This window comes from Microtus oregoni, unplaced genomic scaffold, assembly GCF_018167655.1.
Source record: "Microtus oregoni isolate MIOR12 unplaced genomic scaffold, Mior012 000074F_ref0000038, whole genome shotgun sequence".
Lineage (NCBI taxonomy): Eukaryota > Metazoa > Chordata > Mammalia > Rodentia > Cricetidae > Microtus > Microtus oregoni.
The window spans coordinates 750218-774946 of NW_024544004.1; the positions used below are offsets into that span (position 1 = coordinate 750218).

Here is a 24729-nt window from a genome sequence, read left to right on the forward strand (position 1 = left end):
GGGAAAAGGGGGGAAAGGAGAAAGGTCAGAGTTTAATTATTGACTCAAAAAAGAAAATGTTCTCTCTTAAAACATAAAAAAACTATAATCAGGAAAAAACTAATCTTTCAAAGTGATGAACTTACTATAATAGAAGACAAATTTGACTTATCATACTCAAAATTTCTATGAATTTTTTATCATGCTACTTCTTATACTTGTTTTCCTAAAAGTAAAAAGCAGTTTTTCCTTCTAAAAACATTACACCATCATTCAATATATTGCAGACATGATAATATAGATTAAAAATCATCAGAAAAACAAAGCAATCACCTGGAATAGCTTCTTCATATTCAAAAATTCCAGTTTGGTCTTTCTGAGGTTTGATGACTGTTTTGCCCTTGCGTTTTTTCTCACCTTTATTGAAATATGAAAATAAAAACAAAAATTATGCACATTTAAAGGTACAACACATTATGTTCAATCCACTATGTTTTCCAAATAGCAAAGCTTCTAATACTAAAGCATATGTTCTAATATCGCTTTGTCATTAAAGAAGCCTACCATCAGGCTCACGTCATGTGTAACAATGCACATCATAGCATGATAACTCTAAGTATGCAGCTGCGGAACACATATTTTCTCTATAACCAACAGCACTTTACTTGGAAATAAGACTCGTTAAACAAGAGAGAGTACATGTCTGGTAATAGAAACCCAGCTAAAAACTCTGGGCTTGTCAAATAATGGTTATCAGAGAAGAATCTACAATAACTCAATTACTAAAACAGCATAATCCCTAACAGTAATCTATAAACAGTTTTATTATGCCTTAAGATAACTGTATTCTTTACTCTTTATTAAGGGAACTTTTGTTTGCAACAGACAGAGACCATCATAGAAAACCACAACCAATAAAAGCAAACAGTGGAAGAGATCAATCAGAATGGATATCTACAGAACAATCCTGCACATAAGGTACTGCTCAGGGAATGCTGCTCAAGAGAGTGTAGAAAGATCTTAAGAGCCACAGGGTGAGGGAGTTTAAGACTGCATCTTCTAGCAAGAACAGGAGAAATTACTATCAAACATGAGTTGAACAAGAATGACAACAATACATATAAAAACTGAACAGAGAAAAAGCCCATGAGGCCTAAATCCTAAACAAAAGAACTACAGAAAATGGAAGAGGTGGGAGAGGTGGGAATCCCCAGGGAAGAACATACTAATTCACTCTCAGATAGAAAAAGATAGCCACGAAAACAAAAATACAGGTATTATTAAATAGACTAAACAAGTTATATTCAGGGCTATACATGTATGTAGATATTCTTGAATGCAAGCACTAAACCGTAAGTGAGGGAAAAGGTCATATATTTGGCAGAGAGAACGGAGGGTATACAGGAAATTTGGGAGGAGGATCAGGTAGGGAGAAAGGTTGAAATGAAACTATAATTTCAAAATAAAAGAGAATTTTCTCTTTGAAAACATGAAGAAAATTATAATCAGGATACAATCTAATTCTCAAAAAGGATGAACTTATAACCAATCTGATGATTCACAGTAAAAATTTCTATGAATTTATTATTGTGATAATTTTATTTTTTTACAAAAAGTAAAAAAAATCCTTTTAAAAACATTACTCCATGCAATATATGGCAAACACCTTCTGAATACATATAGTAATTATATGTAAATATAGGTTTGTGTTTATGTATATACATTATATAACGACTATGTTTATGTGTATAGGTGTATGGTCATGATATAAAATGACATATTTATGTTCACAATGTGGTTAAATATATTTAAATATTTATATTTATTCATATATATTATAATTACTTTGTGTATGATTTATATTTATAAAATATACATATACAAATGTATATACAAAATGTGTATGTATATATATTAAAAACAATCACCTGGGGCAGGTTCGTCGTATTCAAAACGTCCAGCTTGGTCTTTCGATGTTTTGGTGACTGTCTTGCCCTTGCGTTTTTTCTTAGCTTTATTGAGATACAAAATGAAACACAATGATTAAGTATATTTAAAGCTAGAACATGTTATGTTTAATCCACTATGTTTTCCAAATAGTAAAGCTTCCAATACTAATACATATGCTCTAATATAACTCTGTCATGAAGAAGTCTACCAACATGCTCATGCTACATGTAACAATGTCCATCATGGCATGATAACAAGTATGCAGCTGTGGAACATGTACTTTCTTTGTGATCAAGAGCTCTTGTACAAGAGAGAGAGAGCATGCCTGGTAATGAAAACCCAGCTAAAAAGACTGTGCTAATCAAATGATTAAGAAGAAATCTACAACTACTAACTTACTAAAACAGCATATTCCCTAACAACAACCTAAAACCTTGTTCTTATACTTGAAGATAACTGTAGTCTTTAGTCTTCATCAAGGAAACCTTGGTTTGCAATAGCTAGAGACCATAAAGTCAATATAGATTTAAAGCAAAACAAAGCAAAGCAATCACCTGGACCTGCTTCTTCATCTTCAAAAAGTCCAGTTTGGTCTTTCCATGGTTTGGTGACTTTTTTGCCCTTGCGTTTTTTCTCAGCTTTATTGAGGTATGAAACAAAAACAAAGATTATATATAATGAATCTAAAACACATTATGTTTAATACATGATTTATAAATAATAAAGCTTCCAATACTAATACATATGCTGTAATACAGCCTTGTATTGGGCTACCATCATGATCCTGTGATATGTAACAGTGCCCATTATAGCATGATAACTCTTAAATATGCAGCATTGGAACACAGACTTCTTTGTAACCAGAAGATCTTAATTGGACTTAAGATTCCTCGACAAGAGGGAGAGATTGCCTGTAAAGGAAATCCAACTAAAACTTTGGTGCTGGTGAAATTATGTTTATTGGAGAAGAATCTACAACCACTAATATACTAAAACAGCATAATCTCTAACAACAATCTATATTGTTCTTATACCTGAAGATAACTGTAGTTTTTATTCTTCATCAAGAAAACTTTGGTTTCAAAAGGCAAGGGGCTATTACACAAATCCACAAGCAATCAAATCAGAGAGTGGTGAAGCACAATCAGAGTGGACCCATCTACAGAACACACCTGTACATAAATAAGATAAGGCCCGGAGAACACAACCCAAGAGGGGGGACTGAAAGATCATCAGAGTCAGAGAGTGAGGGAATATGCTCTATGGCTGTGTCTCCTAGTAATATCAGGAGAAACACACATAAAACCTGACAAACATCACTGCTCAAACGTAAGTTCAACAAGAATGGCACCAATACCTATACAATCTAGACATATGGCTTCAACCCTATTCAAAACACAATAGAAAACTGAAGGAAATGGACAAAAGAAGATGTGGGAATTCCTAGGATAGAATATACTAAATTACTATATGGTTTCAAAAACCCAGCCATAAAACATATATTATTATACAGACTGCACAAGTTATATTTAGGAGAGAGAGAGAGAGAGAGAGAGAGAGAGAGAGAGAGAGTGTGTGTGTGTGTGTGCATTTATATAAACATTCCTGTTTTTGTTTTTTGTTTCGTTGTTGTTTGGTTGGTTGGTTTTTCGAGACAGGGTTTCTCTGTAGCTTTGGAGCCTGTCCTGGAACTAGCTCTTATAAACAAGGCTGGCTTTGAACTCACAGAGATCTGCCTACCTCTGCCTCCTCCCAAGTGCTGAGATTAAAGGCATGCACCACTACTGCCCAGATTTATATAGACATTCTTTTTTTATATAGACATTCTTAAATACAATTATTAACAATTAGTATGAAAAGAGGCCATGATTTTGGCATAGAGAGAGGGTTGAAATACGAGGTTATGCATGAAGGAAAGGGTATGGAGAAATGTTGAAATTAAATGATAATTTCATAAAAAATGAGATCAATCTCATTGAAAACATGAAATGAATCTGTAATCAAGGAGTCTAATTCTCTGAAAAGATGAATTTATTATACTAAGAGAAAGATTTGGTATATCACAGTGAAAATTTTTATGAATTCATCACTGTGGTACTTATTATCTCTAAAATGAAAAACAGTCTTGTCTTCTAAAAACATTACACAATTATTCAATATCTGGCAAACATGATATGAATCAATGTAGATCAAAACAAAGCAAACATCTGGGGCTGCTCCTTCATATTCAAGAAGTCCGGTTTGGTCTTTCCATGGTTTGGTGATGCTTTGCCCTTGATTTTTTTCTCAGCTTTATTTAGATATGAAATGAAAAATGATGATTATGTACATTGAAAGCTATGATACATTATGTTTAATCTACTATGTTTTCTAAAACAATAAAGTTTCCAATATTAAAGCATATGCTCTGACATATCCTTTTCCTAAAGAAGGCAGCCATCATGCTTACGTAATTTGTAACAATGCTCATCAGGGCATGATAACTCAAAGTATGCAGCATTAGAGCACATTATCTTCTTTGTAACCAGAAACCCTTAATTGGACTTAAGACTCCCTCAACAAGAGGAAGAGCATGATTGGTAACGGAAACTTAGCTAAAAATCCTGTGCTGATCAAATGATGATTATTGGTGAGGAAATCTACAACTACTAATTTACTAATACAGCATAATCCTTAACAATAATCTATAAACATTGTTCTTATACCTGAAGATAATTGTCGTATTTACTATTCATCAAGAAAACTTTGGTTTGGAACAGCCAGAGACTATTACAGAATTCTACAGCCAATCAAACCAGAGAGTGGCAGAGCCCAGTCAGAATGAATATATCTACAGAACTGTGCTGCACATAACATAAGGCTCAAAGAACACTCCCTAACTTAGGGGCTGAAAGATCATCAGAGTCAGAAGGTGAGGGAATTTGCCCTAGAGTAAATTTCCTACAAATATGAGGAGAAGAACACATAGAACCTCACAAACATCCCTGTCCACACATCAGCTGAACAAGAATGACACCAATACATACACAAACTGGACAGAGAATAGTCCATGAGGCTTCAAGCCTACTCAAAGTGAAGGAAAACTGAGAATAGGAGAGGTGGCAATACCCAGGGAAGAATATACTAATTCAGAGTCTGGTACCAGAACGCCAGTCATGAAAACATATATACAGGTATTAGTATTAGTATATAGACTGAGCAGACTATTTTTTTAATCTCTCTCTCTCTCTCTTTCTCTCTCTCTCTCTCTCTCTCTCTCTCTCTCTCTGTGTGTGTGTGTGTGTGTGTGTGTGTGCGTATACAGAGATTTTTATCAATGCAAGCACTAACAGTGTGAAAAGAGACCATGAATTTTGGCATAGAGTTGGTGGTTGAAACAGAAGATTTTGGAGGGAAGAAAGGGTAAGGCAATAGGATGAAAATTAGTGATAATTTCACAAACAATGAGAACAGTCTCCTTGAAAACATGAAAAGAATCTGTAATCAGAAGCAATCTAATTCTTCAAAATGATGAACTTATTATAACAAGAGAAAATTTGACTTATCAAAGTGAAAATTCCTATGAATTTATCATCATGGTACTTACACTTGTTTATTTAAAAGTTAAGAAGTCTTGCCTTCTAAAACATCACACCATTATTCAATATACAGAAAATATCATGTGAATAAATATAGATAAAAACAAAACAAAACAAAGCAATCACCTGGACCTGCTTCTTCATATTCAAAAAGTCCAGCTTGGTCTGTCCATGTTTTGGTGACTTTTTTGCCCTTGCGTTTTTTCGTAGCTTTATTGAGGTATGAAACAAAAACAAAGATTATATACACTGAAAGCTAGAATACATTATGTTTAATGCACTACTTTTCCAATTAATAAAGCTTCTAATACTACTGTATATGATCTACTATTGCCTTGTTATAGAGAAGGCTACCATTATGCTCATGTGATGTATATCAATGTCCATCATGGCATCAGTGCCACACATACTTTCTAATTTAGAACTCTTAACTGGACTTAACTTGCTCAACAAGAGGGTTAGCCTGGTAATGGAAACCCAGCCAAAAACTGTGTGCTTTTCAAATGATGATTATTGGAGAATTTACAACCATTAACTTGGTAAAAGCATAATCCGTAACAAAAATCTATAAACATTATTCTTATACCTGAAGATAACTGTTGCCTTACACTTTATCAGGAAAACTTAAATCAAACAGCAAGAGGCTATTACAGAAATTCACAAGCAATCAAAGCAGAAAGTGGTGGAAACCAATCAGAATGGCTACATCTACGGAACACTCCTGCACATAAGATAAAGCTCAGGGAACACTATGCAAGAGAGGGTTGAAAGATCATCAGAGCCAGAGCATGAAGGAATTTGCTCTAACACTGTATCTCCTAGCAATATCAGGAAAACACACATAAGACCTCACAAACATCCCTGTCCATACATCAGTTGATCAAGAATGGCACCAATACATACACAAACTGGACAGTGAATAGTTCATAAGGATTAAACCCTACACAAAAGACAATAGAAAACTGAAGGAATCTCATAAAAGGAAAGTTGGAACTACCCAATGAAGAAAATACTGAATCACTGCCTGGTGTCAACAAGCCAGTCATGGAAAAAAAAATATATATATAGGTATTATTATGCAGATTTGAAGAGGTTACATTTATGAACATGTGTGTGTGTGTGTGTACACATAGACGTTTTTAAATACAATCACTAAGAATTATTGTGAAAAGAGGCCAAAAATTATGGCACAGAGAAGGTGGTTGAAATTAGAAGTTTTGAATGGAAGAAAGCATGTGGAAAAAGGTTGTAATTAAATGATAATCTCATAAAAATGATACTTCTTCATGAAAACATGAAAAGATTCTGTAATCAAGAAGCAATCTAATTCTCCAAAAGGATGAACTTATTATACTGAGACAAATTTAAATTATCACAGTGAAAATTTCTATGAATTTATCACTGTTACTTATATTTGATTACTTAAAAGTGAAAAACACTCTTGCCTTCTAAAAACATTACACCATTATTCAATATTTGGCAAATATCACGTGAATCAATATAGATAAGAACAAAACAAAAAGCAATCACCTGGGGCTGCTGGTTCTTCATACTCAAAATGTCCAGCTTGGTCTTTCCATGGTTTGGTTACTGTCTTGGCTTTGGGTTTTTTCTTGGCTTATTGAGGTATGAAATGAAAAACAAAGATTATGTACATTTAAAACTAGAACATCTAGTAACTGATGAAAAAAATTCTTACCAGTTGGGCCTGCCAGAGACTTAGAAAGTATTTAACATTTATGCTAGTCTAGTGAATTTTTGAGTTTGTTATAATGCTTACATCTCTTCCAGATGTGTAGTAGGTCATGTAACTTTTTGTTAAAGTCCAGACATGATATACTGGTTGAAAGGAACTCTGATAAAAAAGCATTCAGTGACGTGATGCATGAAGAGAGGGAAAATGCTACATTCTTCCACAATAAAAAAAATAAAGCTAGAACATGTTATGTTTAATCCACTATGGTTTCTAAATAATAATCTTCCAATCCTAAAGCATATGCTCAAATATAGCTTTACAGTAAAAAAGGCTACTACCACAATGCCTATCATGGCATGATAAATCAAATAATGTAGAAGCAGAACACATACCTTCTTTGTAATCAATAGTACTTTAACTTGCAACAAGAGGGAGAGCATGCCTGGTAATAAAAACCCGGCTAAAAACTCTATACTGGTAAAATGATGATTAAGAAGAAATCTACAACCACTAACTTACTAATACAGCATAATTCCTAACAACAATCTCTAAACGTTGTTCTTATACCCAAAGATAAGAATGGCCTTACTCCTCCTCATCAAGAAAACTCTGGTTTGGAAAAATCTGAGACCCTTACAGAAATCCACAATCAATCAAAGCAGAGAGTGAGTAGTGGAGCACAATCAGAGTGGATACATCTACAGAACACGCCTGCACCTAAGATAAGGCTCAGGGAACACTATCCAAGAAGGGCCTAAAAGTTCATCAGAGCAGAGGGTGAGTTAATTTGCTCTATGACTGTGTCTCTTAGTAATATCAGGAGAAACAAATATAAAACCTGACAAACATCACTGTCCAAATATGAGATGAAAAGAGTAGCACCAATACAAATATAAACTAGACAGATAAAAGTCCATGAGGCTTCAACCCTACTCAAAGGATGATAGAAAACTGAAGGAAACAATCAACAGGAGGTGTGGGAATACCCAGAAAGAATACATTAAATCACTGGGACCAAAAAGCCAGCCAAGAAACCATATATACAGGTATTATTATACAGAATGAGCAGGTTATATTTATGAATATGTGTGTTTGTTTGTGTACACATAGACGCTCTAAAATACAATCACTAAGAATTACTGTAAAAAAGAGGTCATGAATTATGGCACAGAGAAGGTGGTTAAAATGGGAGGTTTTCAAGGGAGGAATGGGTATGGAGAAAGGTTGCAATTAAATTATAATCTCAATAAATATGAGATACTTCTTGAAAATATTAAAAGAATCTGTATTCAAGAAACAATATAATTCTCCAAAAGAATGAATTTCTTATACTAAGAAACAATTTTGACTTATCACATTGAAAATTCCTATAAATTTATCATTTGGTACTTATATTTGTTTATTTAAAGGTAAAAACAGTCTTGCCTCCTAAAATCATTATATCATTATTAAATATATGGCAAACATTATATGAATCAATATAGTAAAAACAGAACAATCACCTGGGGCTGCTTCTTCATACTCAAAAAGTTCGGTTTGGTCTTTCCGTGGTTTGGTGACTGTCTTGCCCCTGGGCTTTTTCTTAGCTTTATTGAAGTATAAAATGAAACATAAATATCATGTACATTGAGAGCTAGAACGAACACATTTTGTTTAATCCACTATGTTTGCCAAATAATAAAACTTCTAATGGTAATGCATAAATTCTAAAGAAGGCTACCATTAAGCTCACTTGAAATGTAACAATGCCCTTCATGGTATGACAACTCTAGGTATAGAGCAGTGGCATGCATACCTTCTTTGTAATCAACAGCTCTTTAGTTGAACTTAAGACTCGTTAAACAAGAAGGCGAGAATGCCTGGCACCAGAAAACCAGTAAAAACTCTGTGCTTGGTGAAATGATTATTAGAAAAGAATCTACAAGCACTGATTTACTAAACAAGGTAATCCCTAGCAATAATTCATAAAAATTTGTCCTCATATCCTAAGACAATAGTAGTCTGTACTCTTCATCAGGGCAATGTCTCTTTGCAAATCACAAACATCACTACAAATATCTACAACCTTTCAAAATCCAGAGACATGGAGCTCAATTACAATGAATCCATCTACAAAATACTCCTGCACCTTAGGAAAGGCTCAGGGAACACTGTCCAAGAGGCAGTAGAAAGATTTGATAGGTCAGAATATAGGGGAGCTTGCTGTAAGACTGTGTCATTCAGTAATATAAAAAACAGTACCCATAAAGTTTCATCAACATGATTGCCCAAACAAGAGCTTAACAAAAGTGATATGTATGCAAACTGGACAGAGAAAAGTCCACCAGACTGCAACTCTATACTGAAAACATTATACCATTATTGAATATGCAGGAGTCAGGTTGTAAATCAATACACATAATTTTTCTCAGTGTTATTGAGGTATAAAATAAAAATAAAAAATATGTCCACTTAAAGCAAGAAGGTATTATGTTCCATTTAGTATGTATGCCAAAAAAATTTCTACTACAGCATAGTCATGAAAAGGCTATCCTACTGATCATTTGATGTCATAATGCCCATCATGACATGATAACCTAAGGATGTATTAGTGGCACATATACCTTGGCAGTAACCAATAGCACTTTACTTGGACGTAAAATCTACAACTCAACAAGAGGAAGACTATGCCTGCTATTTGAAACCCACCTAAAACCTCTGTGCTAGTGAAGTGATGGTTATTGGAGGAGAATCTACAACCACTAATTTGCTAAACCAGCATAATTTCTAACAAAAATCTATAAATATTTGCCTTTACACCTACAGATCATTTTTGTGTTCACTATTCATATGCCAAACTGGAAAGAGAAAAGTCCACAATGTGCCAACCCTATACAGTGAACTATGAGCAACCAAGGAAAGCTGGAAACTGGAGAAGTGGCCTTCCTCAAGGAAAAGCACAACAATTATTTGTCTGGTGCCAAAAAGCCAGCCCTGGAAACATACATACAAGTAGCATTATACAGACTGGACAGGTTATATTTAGAAATACATTTTATATATTTATATACACACGCACATATGCATGCAGTAGATTACATGCATTAGTATGTGAGAATTAGTGAGAAAAGAGGTCATGAATTTGGAGAGCAGGAAAGGTATATGGTAGAGTTTGGAGAGACGTTAAAGGAAGGGAGAAAGGTTAGACTTAAATTATAATTGCAACAAAGAGTTTTCTGTTTTAAAAACCAAAATAGTTTATAATCAGAAAACCATTTAATTCTCAAAAGGATGAATTTCTTAGAATAATTATCTAATTTGAATTATCTCAGTGATAATTCTATAAAATTATCATTTTTACCTTTAAAATTTGTTTTCTTTTAAACCCTGTCTCGAAAAACCAAAAAAAAAAAATTTGTTTTCTTTTAAAAATTTTTTTTGAGACAGGGTTTCTCTGTTTAATAGTCCTAGCAGTCCTGGAATTCACTTTGTAGGCCGGGCTGGCCTTGAACTCACAGAGATCCACCTGCCCCTACCTCCTGAATACAGGGATTAAAGGTGTACACCACCAATGCCCAGCTAAAATTTTTTTTCTTAAAATGAAAAGGTCTTTCCTTCTGAAAACACTACATCATTATTCACTCAATACACAAGAATCACCTTGTAAGTCAATACAGACAGATAAAGCAACACAATCACCTGGGGCTTCTGCTTCATCTTCAAAAGGAGTGGCCTGTTCTTTCCAAGGTTTGGTGACTCTCTTGCTCTTTGGTTTACTCTCAACTTTGTTATGTTATAAAATGAAAGACAAATTTATGTACATTTAAAGCTAAAACACATTATATTGAATAGGTATGGCAAATTATAAAGGTTCTACTCATAATGTATACTCTCTAAGACAGTGTTGTCTTGAAAAGACTCAGATGCTATACAGCTTCAGAAAATGCTCATGTCATATGCAGCTTCCAGCTACCTGGCACCCCAATTTAGGCCATTTTAATACTTTAGATGAAGACTGATTGCCAGGCTAATTTTGATTATGTTACCAGCAATAAATAAATAAATAAATAAATAAATAAATAAGATAGATAAATAAATAAATACCAAATAAACAAATGAGATAGTTCAGTATCAACATCTTAACAACTTAATAATGTTTATATACTAAAATCCACTATTTCTAAATAAACAAGCTTTTGAGGGAGAGAGATGAAATTATAAACATATTCAAAGCTCAACTACATTTACTTGGAGTGTTTTACTTTACAAAGTTAAAGAGTAATCAGACTGACTACTACTGCATTACTTTTTCCATACTTAAAGATGATATAATATGCATACAATAAACTTGTGATAACAAGTATCAAATTTTTCTGCAGCTTTGGCATCCTACTTTTACTTTTCACCAAAAAGGGAGCAGCCGAGTCCTTTACCCAGCTGTAGAGGAAGCAAGAAGTGACTGCCTCACTGAAAAAGCCATGTGGCTAACATATACTAGAATAATGGGCTAATATAAGAGTTAATAAGAAGCCTGAGCTAATGGGCCAATCGGTTTATAACTAATGTAGACCTCTGTGTGATTTCTTTAGGACTTAATGACTGTGGGAACTGGGCAGGACAGAAATCCTGACATCAGAATGGTGCCCAACGTGTGAACAACTGTATCCACATAAAGCCTGAGGGAGCTTAAAAAGTAATACTAGACAAAAAATAAGAGTAACGCATGGCTTATTAATAGCAACATTTTCTCTAGTGGGCTCTGCTTGTTAGAGGCAAGCGCTCCCATTTAAGAAAGGCTTCCTGACTCAGTATTAGCTGCAAAACCTTGCAGTTCTTTTAAGAGGTCCTGCCATGAAACACTTTAATGGTGTTGATGAAAAGCTGACCAAATGCTTTTTAGGTTTTCATCCATAGCAGGAATAAAGCCACTCTATTTTAAAATGCCGGCTTTCTGGGCCATCCTGCTAGTGCCAAAATCTGACTCTTTCAGACAAGAGGTCTAGCTACAGAGCATTTGAGTGTGGTTTGTGAACAGACTGCTGGAGCTTGCTTGGTCGCAGGGACCTTGAAATGCCATAGAGTTGTGACAATAAACATGGCTGCCGCAGTACCTCTACCATGAGGCACGAATCTCAGAAAGCTAAGGAATGGGCTGGATCCAGCCATCAAAGTCACGGCTTTAATCCTTTCCATATTGCTTTGCATATTAAAGACTCATGTGGTCAGAAAGAGAGAGAGAGATACAGTAAAGATAGATTCAAAGAAAACCTGTAAATGGTTTACAGTGTGTTTAAAAATTATATACAGGCTTGGGAGAGAAAAGAAAAAGGTTAAAGTCCTTAAAATAAAAAAAGAGAGTAGTTGGGAGTGGTGGCACACACCTTTAATCCCAATGCTTGGGAGGCAGAGGCAGGCAGATCTTTGTGAGTTCAAAAACAGCCTAGTCTACAGAGGGAGTTCCAGGACAGCCAAAGATACACAGAGAACCTGTCTCAAAAAGCCAAAAATTAAAAGTAAAAATAAAAGAAATAGAGGTTAAAATAAAGCCATGTAAAGATGAAAAAGACACAGAGAATCTGGATACTTTATATTATTATCCTGTCTTTGAATTGCTAAAAGACATTTAAATATAAATGCTGCTGGATTAATAAAACATAAATATTTAGAAAAAAACTTGACTTCAAAATTGAAGTCAAAAGGTATGTTACTTTGGAGAAGAGGTTTTGCTTTTGTTTCTGCAGGAAATGAGAAGCTGTGGATTCATTCTGAGTTAAGAAAAATCAAGTTTGATCAAGGAAGACCACCTGAGAAATCTTCAGAAGGAACAGATCGCCCAGATGTCTGAGTTCTACATCTAGAACACAGTCAAGACTGCTGCCAGAGATGATGAAGCTTCACAGGATACTCCAGTCATTACTTGATCATAATTTTAAATTTTCATTAGGTCCCCATAAGATTATCAGCACCCCCAACAAGCAGGAAGTAGCCTGGAAAACTACACCCTCATTCCCAAAAATGGACTATGAATATTTTCCTTTGTTTAGAATGTTGGTTATAAGTTGTTATGGATAATGGTCAGGAGAAAAGCTAATCAAAGAATATTAGATTCAGAGTTCTTATTTTTTATTTTTTAAAAAAGAGGGAGAAGTGGTGTGGGAAAATCATCTATATTCTATCAATTATATTTTAAATAAACACTGACTGGCCAGTAGCCAGGCAGGAAGTATAGGCAGGACAACCAGACAGGAAGTTGAGGTGGGTCAATGAGAACAGGGGAATTATGGGAAGAGGATACAGTCCTTTACCCAGCCACAGAGGAAGCAAGATGTGACTGCCTCGCTGAAAAAGGAACCAAGCCATGTGGCTAACATATACTAGAATAATGGGCTAATATAAGTTGTAAGAGTTAATAAGAAGCCTGAGCTAATGGGCCAATCAGTTTATCACTAAAATAAGGGGGAGCAGTCTATACATGGCAAATGTAACATCCTTTTACTGACACTATAACTCCCTCTCATTTATAACTAGTTCACCTATTTACAACCAGCTTCATCTTATTTCATTTTAAACAACTACTGTCCACTTCAGGCTTAAGACTTCTTGGTTAAATTCTATAACATAACACCAAAAATCTTAAGTTAGTTTTAATCTGTTGAACATACCATAGATGTATGTCATGCCCCAATGAAAAATGTAGCTGATGCTTAACAGGAAGCCTTAGTCCTATTCCCTATGGTTCATATTCCTAAGCAGTGCTATAAACATTACCACAGAAGAAAAGTAATCAAAAGACAGGTCTATTATCTCTGTGAGCTACAAAAACCAGCTTTCTCTAAGACATGCCTACTGGTGCAATAATAGCACAAATATTATAGGGCTAACAAAGTACCTTTTGATTGAATTTAATGTCCACTCCATGAGATGTAACTTATACCTGATACTGTTAATGAGTCCAAGAACCTGTGACAAGAGGTCACATTTCAAAGGAGAAATCCTATTACCAAGGTTCTTCTAAATGGGCACAGCAATAAAACAACTCCTAATGACATATTGCTATACTCATTAATTAATTTATCACTCAAACATCATCAGAGAAGCTTTTTAAAGTGGATTGTAATTAGCAAAGAGACCTACAACTTAACAACAATCAGAGAATGAGAGATTTTGGAGAACCCAACCTTAAAGAGGATGTCTTTATCACATCCTTCCCCTCAATGCTCAGAAAACTATGTAAAAAAGCAGGCAGAAAGATTCTAGGCATGGGTAGAAAAGCACTTCTCCCAGATAACATTTTTCAGAAACAACATATGAACACAAGGACTCAGAAAGACTAACAGAATGCACATGTCTTGTATAAGCTCAAGCCTCACGTATCAGCAACATGGAGGAGAGGAAATGATCATAATTCCCAGCCCTAGCCAAGAACTCATAACTGCTAGAAAAGGGAAAATCAGTTTTCTTCAATGGAGTAATATTGAGTATATCAACCACATAACAAGGCAGGCCACATGTTCAGTAGTCAGTTAACACAAAGCAGACTCCTATTGTGTGTGTGTTGGGAGAGCTTCATTTCTTTTCAAGAGAGAAAAAAAATGAAGTGGGCAAATAAGGATGTGGAGCATAATTTGAAAATTGGGGAGGGAAAAGAATATGATCAAAGTAAATTTCATGAAATTTTCAAAAATGGAATACAAGCATTAAACAAAGGAAAATACTTTTAAGCAAAGATGCACCATAAGCAAAGTTTAACATACATTAAAATTTCATATAATTAAGGACTAGTCTAATCTTCACCACCACCACAAAAAAGAAAAAAAAAGCTTCCATGAAAACAACCAGCAAATTTGAACTAGCACAGTGAAAATTTCTAACAGTTTATCATTTGGCTACTTTCTGCTTTTCTTTCTTTCTTTCTTTTTCTTTTTTTCTTTTCTTCTCTTCTTCTCCTTCTTTTTTTTTTTTTTGATTTTTTCAAGACAGGGTTTCTCTGTGTAAAAGTCCTGGCTGTACTGGAACTTGCCTTATAGACCAGGCTGGCCTTAAACTCACTGAGATCTGCCTGTTTCTTCCTCCCAATTGCTGGGATTAAAGGCACGTGCCACCACAGCCTGGGTTACATTTTTTTCTTAAAACAGAAAGGAGTCTTTCCTTCTGAAATACTACAACGTTCTTAAATATGGAGGAATAATCTTGCAAATCTTTATACAAAACCAAAGCAATCACCTGGGGCTGCTTGGACATCTTTCCCTGGTCTGGCTTTCCCTGGTCTGGCTTCTTCTTCCCAAGGTTTGGTGAATCCTCTGCCCTTGGGCTTTTTCCCGGCTTTGTTGAGGTATGAAATAAAAAATAAAAATGATTTATATTTACAGCTAGAATTCATTATGTTCCTGTATGTATGCCAAACAATAAAGCTTCTTATCATAAAATATAGATTCTCTTCCTACAATGTTGTCATGAAAAGGATATCATGATCATATAATACACAGCATCTAATTTTCTGGTAGCTCAGTTTAGATTATTTTATATTTTCTGTAAAGATAACTACCTGGTTATTTTTGTAAGTGTTTTATAGTTAAAAAAATAAATATCAGTATCAATGCCTACAAATTTAGGTTATTAATAAAAATTAATTTTACATAGCAAATATTACTAAGTATAATTTAAAATGCTTTGTAGGTAGATATGAGACACACATGCATGAACATGCACACACATGCACAAATACTAACATTTTGAGGGCTTTATTTTTTTAAGTTGAAACAGTCTACTGCTTTGTTTTTTTCATTGCCCAAATACCACAAGAGTATGCATAAACAAGACATGGGATAACAAATATCTCATCTTTCTCCAGCCTTTTTCTTCCACTTCTACTACTCACCAAAAAAGGACAGAGTCTATCCTCTGTTGCGAGGTAAATTAAGATCATTTAAGTGGCATTATAAATGTATCCATTATTTACAAACCAATACACCTATATGCACCAGACCCATTTTATTCTTAGCAACTAGCTTACACTCTAGGTTTAAAACTTCCAGTTTAACAAAACAAAACAAAAAACATCTAGTAATATTACTTAATTATTCTTTTTTACATTGTCTTCCTGCCGTCAGTTTCAGGATGTTGACCTGGACCAGACCACCTACACCTCATCACATTGACATCATCATTAAAAGTTCCAGCTAAGGCCCTGAACTGGTTATTCTAGACAATTTTCTGGATCTATCTCCAAGACTACAGTGTTTTTTTGTCTACCTTCGACTCCTTTACTCAGTACCTTTAGTTTTCAAATGATCGTGTTTTACACACTCATTGCAAAGTTTATCCATAGTTCTCTTAGATTTCTTCTGGTTTTCTCTAATCCTGATACAACTTGTCCTCAACTGTCCACCTCCACCAATACTTCTAAATGAAGTACCCATTTGTCACCCCTAAGCAGTAAGTCAGCTCCTGACTAAGTCACACACTCATTTACTTCCTTCAATAAGAAGCAACAGTATACAGATTAGCAATCTAGTTCTGTAAAGGGCTAAACAGTACACATTCTGATGATCACATATGGTATCTTTCACATATTCTTTGACTGCTAAAAACTATTCAAAGAACATAAAAATCAATTTCATCACATATACTACATAGGCTGTATATGATTCTATGTAAAGTCCAACCTAATTTCTATGGAGAAGTCATTGTTTTACTTGACTTTTAAGTATATATCGAGGCTACAATGTTTCCTTTTGCTTAAGTTCCTACTTCTAGCTCTCTCTGCTCCATTCAGCAAAGCATTCAACCTTCTACTTTACATGAAGACTAAAATTTGTCTTTGTGAATGACCTTAACTATACTGCTACACCATCTTCAAACATTCCTTAGGGCTGCAGAGGTGGACAGTTATTAAGAGTGCTTGTGGTTACCCTTTCAGAGGACCACAGTTCATTTCCAATATCCACATCAAGTGGCTCAAAACTGCCTGTAGTGCTACTTCCAGAGAAACAATACTCTCCTATCCTCTTATGACAATGAAATGTATATATAAAAATAAATACAGCTCAATTAAAAATAAATCTTCCATGTCTAAATATGATGCTAAAATAGTAAAAATTGTGGACAATGAATTCAAAAGTCTAGCTTTAAAAATGATTAATTGTTGGGAGCAGTGAGACCACAGATCCTGAATTTCTTGTAAACAACTTGTTTTCCCCTGATCTGAGTGCCTACAGCTGCTCTAAGCACGAGACCTTCAGGAGTTCCTGATGGCAGGAGAGTGGTTTCTGGTGGGTTTGGCTGGGGCGTGGCTATCTCTATATAATCTGCCCCTGAACACAATAAAGGGGGCATTGTAGCTGTCTGTCTGTCTGTGTGTGTCTGTGTATTTTAACCTCCAACCCCCTTGCCCAAAGCTTGCGAACTGGGTGCCAGCGCACAGAGCGCAGACACAGGGGCGTGGTGCATGGCAATTAATGACTTCAAATTGTTCTCAACTGAACAAACAAATACAGGGAGTTCAGGGCTAAGATGAGAAATTCAGCAACTTGCATACAAAATTCAATAGACAGAAATTATGAAAAAAGATCTAAGCAAGGAAAATTTTAATAAATCAAAATTTAAAATTCTGTGAAGCACAGGCCCTAGGAAAGGAAATATGGGTTTGAAGGTCCTGAGTATGGAAGGCCTGGCAGGGATTTGAGTATCACACCTCATCTCCTTCAATAGGAATCCCCAGTTGTACATCACATGAATAATGAATAGTCTATGAATAATGAAGAAAACCAACTACAAATCAAATGGTCATAAGCAGACCCTTAATGATTTATTCTATAGACCAAAGAAACAAACAAACAAAATATATGGATTGAAGGGAACTGGGGATAGGAGCAAAGAATAGAGGAAGGAATTTGGGGAGGGACATATAAAGTGAAAAGCATTTAAAAAAAAAGCCTTAAGGAACCCTTCTAGGTCCTGAATATTAAACATATCCTCATATAAAAACATTTTACATGAAGTGTCTGTGTACTGGAAGGAAGCCATCACAAACAGACAAGACATGTTATAAAATTAAAAAAAAAAACCCTGTGTCAGCAATGAGTTGTAAATGTTGGCCAAACTGCTTTACCCCTAACACTATAGGTCAGTGGTTCTCAATCTGTGTCATGACCCACAAAGGAGTTGCATATCAGATATCTTGCACATCAGATACTTACATTACAATTCATAACAGTAGCAAAATAACAGTTATGAAGTAGCAATGCGATAATTTTATGGTTGGGGTCACTACAACATGAGAAACTGTATTAAAGAATCACAGCAGTATAAAGGTTGAGAACCACTGCTACAGGACATTGCCAATGCTACTGATTACATTCTAAAACTTGATGGCAAGAATCTCAAGTATTTTTAGTTTCTGAGCATACCACAAATTTTTGTCAAGTTTGTGAGCTATAATAACCACATGACCAGAAGACATGCTGAATAGCATAACGCTAACACAATGTTATGAGAGTTTCCAACCATGTTTTAAATGGATTTAAGGACTATTCCATAAGATAGAGCCAATATCAGACACTGTTAATGATATCAAGAACCTGAGACTAGACAGGTTCTGTGATAAAGGGATAATGTAATAAGATAACTCCTAATGACTTACTGTTATACTCACTGATTACTACAACACCCAATTTTTTTCAGAAAAGCTTCTTGCAGTGGATGTTAATTAAGAAACAGACCTACAACCCAACAATCCACAGAGAATGAGATACTTTGGAGCGCTCAACTCTAAATGGGATTTCTATAACACAGCCCTCTCCACTCAAGGCTCAGCTACTGATGTGGAATAGTAGGCAGATATATTTTAGGCAGAGGTGGAAAAGAACTTAGATGATACAGTGCTTTCCAAACACAAAATAGCAGGTGCACAAAGGAACTCAAAAAGAAAAACAAACTGAATGTCCATGTCTTTACAAGTTCAAGCCAAACAAAATTCCAGCATGGAGGAGGGGAGTGGATATAAAATGCAGAACTATTCAATAATTGATAGTTTCTGAAAAAGGAAAAATCATTTCTTTTCAATGGAGTAACATTGGTTATGTCAACCACATTCCACAGCAGGCCACATATTCAGAAGTAGCTAGGTAACACAAATCACTCTCCCATTTGTATGTGTTTTTCATTTTTTTTTAAGAAATAGAAAGACCATGAAATTGGAGGACAGGGACATGAAGAACAATTTTGGAGGAGGTGGGACAGGGAAAAGAATATGATCAGCATGAAACATATGAAAAAATATAAACAGCATGAAAATCTTCAACAATTAATAAAAGAATTAAATGAAGAAAAATAAAATATTTTCAAACAAAAGTACAAAATTGAAGTTTCTCATACAGTAGATTTTCATATAATCAAGAAACTGTCTAATTCTCCAAAAGGAAGCTTCTCTTAGAACAACCATATACATTAGACTAGCATGATGAAAATTACTAGCAGTTAATTATTGAGCTACTTTCTGCATTTGTTTTCTTAAAACAGAATATTAAATATAGAGGCATTATTTTGCAAATCTTTATAAAAAACCAAAGCAATCACCTGGGGCTGCTTGGACATCTTTCCCTGGTCTGACTTCTTCCCAAGTTTTGGTGATTCCTCTGCCCTTGGGTTTTTTCCCAGCTTTGTTGAGGTATGAAATAAAAAATAAAAAGATGTATATTTACAAATAGAACTCATTATGTTCCTGTAGGATTGCCAAATAATAAAGCTTCATATAACATGAAAAGGCTACAACCATGCTCTTGTGACATTCAGCCTGGTAATCTAATTAAAAAAACTTTAGTATTTTATGTAAAGATTACTTGCCAGGTTATATGTGTCTATGTTCACAGGACACACACACACACACACACACACACACACACACACACACACACAGAGAGAATATCAATGACTTTGAAATTTAGTTATAAGATAAATGAATTTTACATAGCAAAAAAATACTGACTTCAACTAACAATTATTTACAAGTAGAGATATGAAAGACACACACATATCTGTCTTCAGCTACCAGGAAAAATATGACCATTTAACTGTGGTCATAACTTTACCTCCCCATTTACAACTAATTCACTTAAATAAACTTGACTATACTCATTTATTTTTACAAACTACCTTATATTTCATGTTGAAAACTCCTATTTTAAAAGAATTCTAGTAATATTACTCACACTCCCTGTCATCAATATCAGGATTTTTCAACAGGATCAGACCACTGATACTTCATCACACTGACATTATCACTAAAGATTCCAGTGGCCCTTTTGTTATTCTTGGCAATTTCTGAATCTTCTATTCCCAAGACAACCATGTCACTTTGTCCACCTTCAACTCCTTTACTTGCTATCTTTAGTTTCAGACTAATGAGAGTGTTTTACTTGCACTGCCAAGTTTAGCCACAGTTCCCTCTATTTTTATTCAAGTCATTAGGGGCAGGAAGAAAAGGCCTACAAGGCTGAGAGATGAGTCAACCTGGAGTCGGCCTGAGGGGCTAGCAACAGTTGCTGTCAGAAGTCCTGATTGTGCTTAGCCAAGGAGGGGTGACCAGACAATGCTTCCTGATGGCATAGCAACAGGTGCTTCCAGAGGTCCTGTTCATGCCTAGCCAATAAGGGGCAACCACACAATAACAGATCAGAATGCCTGGGTGCTGGGAGGGTATATAAAGTTTTCCACATTGCTAAATAAATGAGTCTGCTATATGCCTTCTACCTGATTCCCAGTGTCTGAGTCATTAATGTAGTGCCTTCTCACTCCCTCCCCTGAGGAAGATGTTAGGGCCCAGCTATATTCTGGTCCATTCAGCAAATGACTCAACCTTCCACTTTATATAAAGATTAACATCTGTTTCTGTGATTGACCTTAACTATTCTATCACACTATCTTAAAACATTCCTGGGGACTAAAGAGATGGTTTAGCAGTTAAGAGCACAAGATGCTGCCTTTACAAGGACCAGAATTTATTTCCAACACTTGTATCAAATGGTTCACAACTGCCTGTAACTACAGCTCAAAGGTTCCAATATCCTGTTTTGTCCTCTGAAGATACCTGCATGTAAGTGTAAAAACAAACATGCAGACAGATGATTAAAAGAAACATGTCATTTTATTAAGTTCCTAACTCCTCCACAATGAAATTCAAAGACACAGAAATGGTACAAATTTGGGATAAAGAATTCAAAAGTCCAGTTTTAAGGATGACTAATGACCCCAAATTCAAGCAGTCAGTTAAGTAATCAGATAAGAAACTTAGCACCTTGCATAGAAAAGTGAAAATAGTGATTCCAAATAAATTATTTAGGCAAAGAAAACAAATTAAATCAAAATTTAAAACTCAATAGGTCACTGGTCCCAGGCAGGGAAAAGAATATATGGTCCTGAAGATGGTGAGTGTAGAAGGCTAGACATGGACTGAGTGCCACATCTCATCTCCTTCAGGAGGAATCACCAGTTGCATAGCACATCTATAAGTAATGAAAATAATCTGCAACAAACTGAGTGGACATAGGCACATTTGTAAGATTAATCAAGTAGGCTAAATTTCAAAACTATATAGATTAAAGGTTGTAGGAGTAAATATCAGAGTTAGGAAGGTGGGGAGGAATATATAACAGTAAAGCCTCTCAAAAAATCCATAAGGAAACTACTATATTAGAAGCTTCCTGAAACATATACACATTCATACATGCATATAGAAAAGTTTAAGTGAAATCTGCATGTAATAGAGGGAAACTAACTAGAAAACACATACTACCAAAAATCCCCGCTAAAGCAAGAAATGGGTCACCACTTTTTTTAAAATTATTTATTTATTTATTATATATACAATATTCTTCCTGCGTGTATGCCTGCAGGCCAGAAGAGGGCACCAGACCCCATTACAGATGGTTGTGAGCCACCATGTGATTGCTGGGAATTGAACTCAGGACCTTTGGAAGAGCAGGCAATGCTCTTAACCGCTGAGCCATCTCTCACTTTTTGAGGTGTTAGACAAAGATGTTCCAGAGAACCCACTCCTAATATTATAGGCCACAGACAAAGCTATTAATTACCCTCATCAACTTGATGGCAAAAATCTCAAGATAGTTTTAATTTACTGAACAAACCAAATACTTCTGTTATAGAGCATGGAGAAACCTAGCTGCTATTCAAATGGAAGCTTCAGCACTAATGGCTATGACTTATAGTGGTAAACATTGCTATACACACTCTCAGAGAAGAAAAGTAATCATCAGCCTGATTCATCTACTAATCCTGTGACCTATTATAACAACCTCCTGGCACCATACACTGGTGCAATAGTGATGCAACTTTTATAGAAAAAACCAACCCTTTTTTAAAGAAATTAGGGCCCATTTCATGAGATGGAATCTATAGTTGACACTGTTAATGTAGATAAGATCATAAGACTTAGTGAAAATCCCACTCCTATGACTCTGCTAAATGGACACAGTAATAAAGCGACCACTAAAACATATTATGAACATTGATCACGATAATTCTTAATCCTCTTCAGAGAAGTTTCTTGCAGTATATGGTAATCAATACAGGAACCAACAGCTGAACAACCTGCAGAGAGTAAGAGACTTTGAAGTGCTGTACCTCAAATGGGATATTTGTATCACACTGTTCCCCTCAATGCTCAGGGTTCTATGTGGAATGGGAGGCAAAAAGATTCCAGCCAGAAGTGGAAAAGGACTTCCACCAGGTAATATTTTTTTTTCAGAAACAACTGAGTAGACAACCACATGAAACCAGAAGACTGTAACAGAATGTACAAGATGAGTATAAGCTCAAACCTGACAAATTCTTAGCATGGATGAGGGGAAGTGGGCACAAAGTCCCAGTCCTAGCAAACTGATTCACAGTTTACAGCTGTTGGGAAAGAGAAAATCAGTTTTCTCCAATGTAATAACACTAGGTAGGTATATCAACCATACTCTAAGGCAGGCCACATGTTCAGGAATAGTTGGCTAACACAAGTGAGACGCCCAATTTTTTTTATGTGATTTTCATTATTTTTAAGAGAGAGAAAGAACATGAAGTTTAAAGGACAGGGTGGTAGAAGATAGTTTGAGATGAGTTAGGGGATGGAAAAGAATAAGATCAAATTGAATTGTATAAGATTTTCAAAGAATAAATAAAAGCATTAAATACAGAAAAACAGTTTTAACCCAAAATGCCACAAAAATGAAAGTTTTATATACAATACAATTTGATATCATCAAGAACTAGTTTCATTATCTAAAATGAAGGCCCTTCATTTTATTTTAGTCTAATTCTTCAAAGAGAAGGTGTTTATTAGAATGAACAGTGAAAATTTCTAATCATTGAGTTATTTTCTGTATTTGTTTCTTTAAGACAGAAAAGTCTTTCCTTCTGAAATACTGCACCACTATTCAACATAGAGGAATTAACTTTCAAATCAAAATAGAAAAATAATCACCTGGAGTTGCTTGGTTATCTTTTCCAGGTCTGGCTTCATCTTTTCCGGGTTTGGTGAATCCTCTGCCCTTGGGTTTTTTCCCAGCTTTGTTGAGATATAAAATTAAAAAAAAGGGTGTAAATTTAAAGTTAAAACATATTATTCTCAGATATGGATGTCAAATAAAACTTTCTATAATAAAATACAGTCTCTCTTATAATGTTGTCGTGGAAAGGCTACTATCATGCTTACATGATACACAGCTTTTAGTTATCTGGTAATCTAATTTAGACAATTTCAATGCTTTGTATTAAGAGCATCTGTCATGTTCTTTGTGTCAATGTTCACACTTATAAAAGAAGAGATATTTCAGCATCAACACTTTACAATTTGGTTATCAGATAAAAAGAATCTTATATAGCAAAATGTACTAATTATAAATAAGTAGAGCTATGAAACACACACGCACACACACAAATACATACACACACCCTAATACAACTGTGTTCAAAGATTAACTATTCTCATTTTATGGGATTTATAACTTAAAACAATCTACAGTTTTACTACTTCTGTGTTCAAAAGTATTCATAAATTCATAAAGCTCTCCCATCTTTTTGTAGCATTTTTATTCTACTTCTACTCATCAAAAGGGATATCCTCAGTTACTAGGGCAATTATAAGAACAGATAACTGCCACCAAAACTCTATACTTCATCTACAACTAATTTGAACTCTATACACTAGATTCTTCTTATTTCATTCTTAACAACTACCTTACTTACACCCCAGGTTCAAATTTAAGTAATTCTAGTAATGTTACATTACTTTTTCTTGTTAACCAGGACCATACCAGTGATGCCTCAACCCATTGACATCATCAAAAAAGATTCCAGCTTATACCCTGAAATGATTATTCTTGGCAATTTCTTGATCTCTTATATCGTCAAGACAACAGTGTCTCTGTGTCCACCCTAATATTCTACAAGCCACTGGTAATGCTATTGGTTATTCTCTAAAATTTGACAGTAAGATTTCAAGGTAGTTTTAATTTGCAGAATGCATAATAAATTTAAGTCTTGGAA

General features: G+C 34.9%; 1 protein-coding gene across 1 annotated transcript in view; it reads right to left on the reverse strand.

The window, feature by feature from the left end:
- LOC121441305 (polycomb protein SCMH1-like) overlaps positions 1-24729 on the reverse strand; it is an 80545-nt gene that overhangs the window by 23259 nt on the left and 32557 nt on the right. Inside the window, exons 6-7 of the mRNA XM_041642440.1 lie at positions 1908-1991; positions 313-396 (exon numbers count right to left, since the gene is read on the reverse strand). Of these exons, the coding sequence (XP_041498374.1) occupies positions 313-396; positions 1908-1991 (168 nt within the window). The remainder of the gene's footprint in view (positions 1-312; positions 397-1907; positions 1992-24729) is intronic.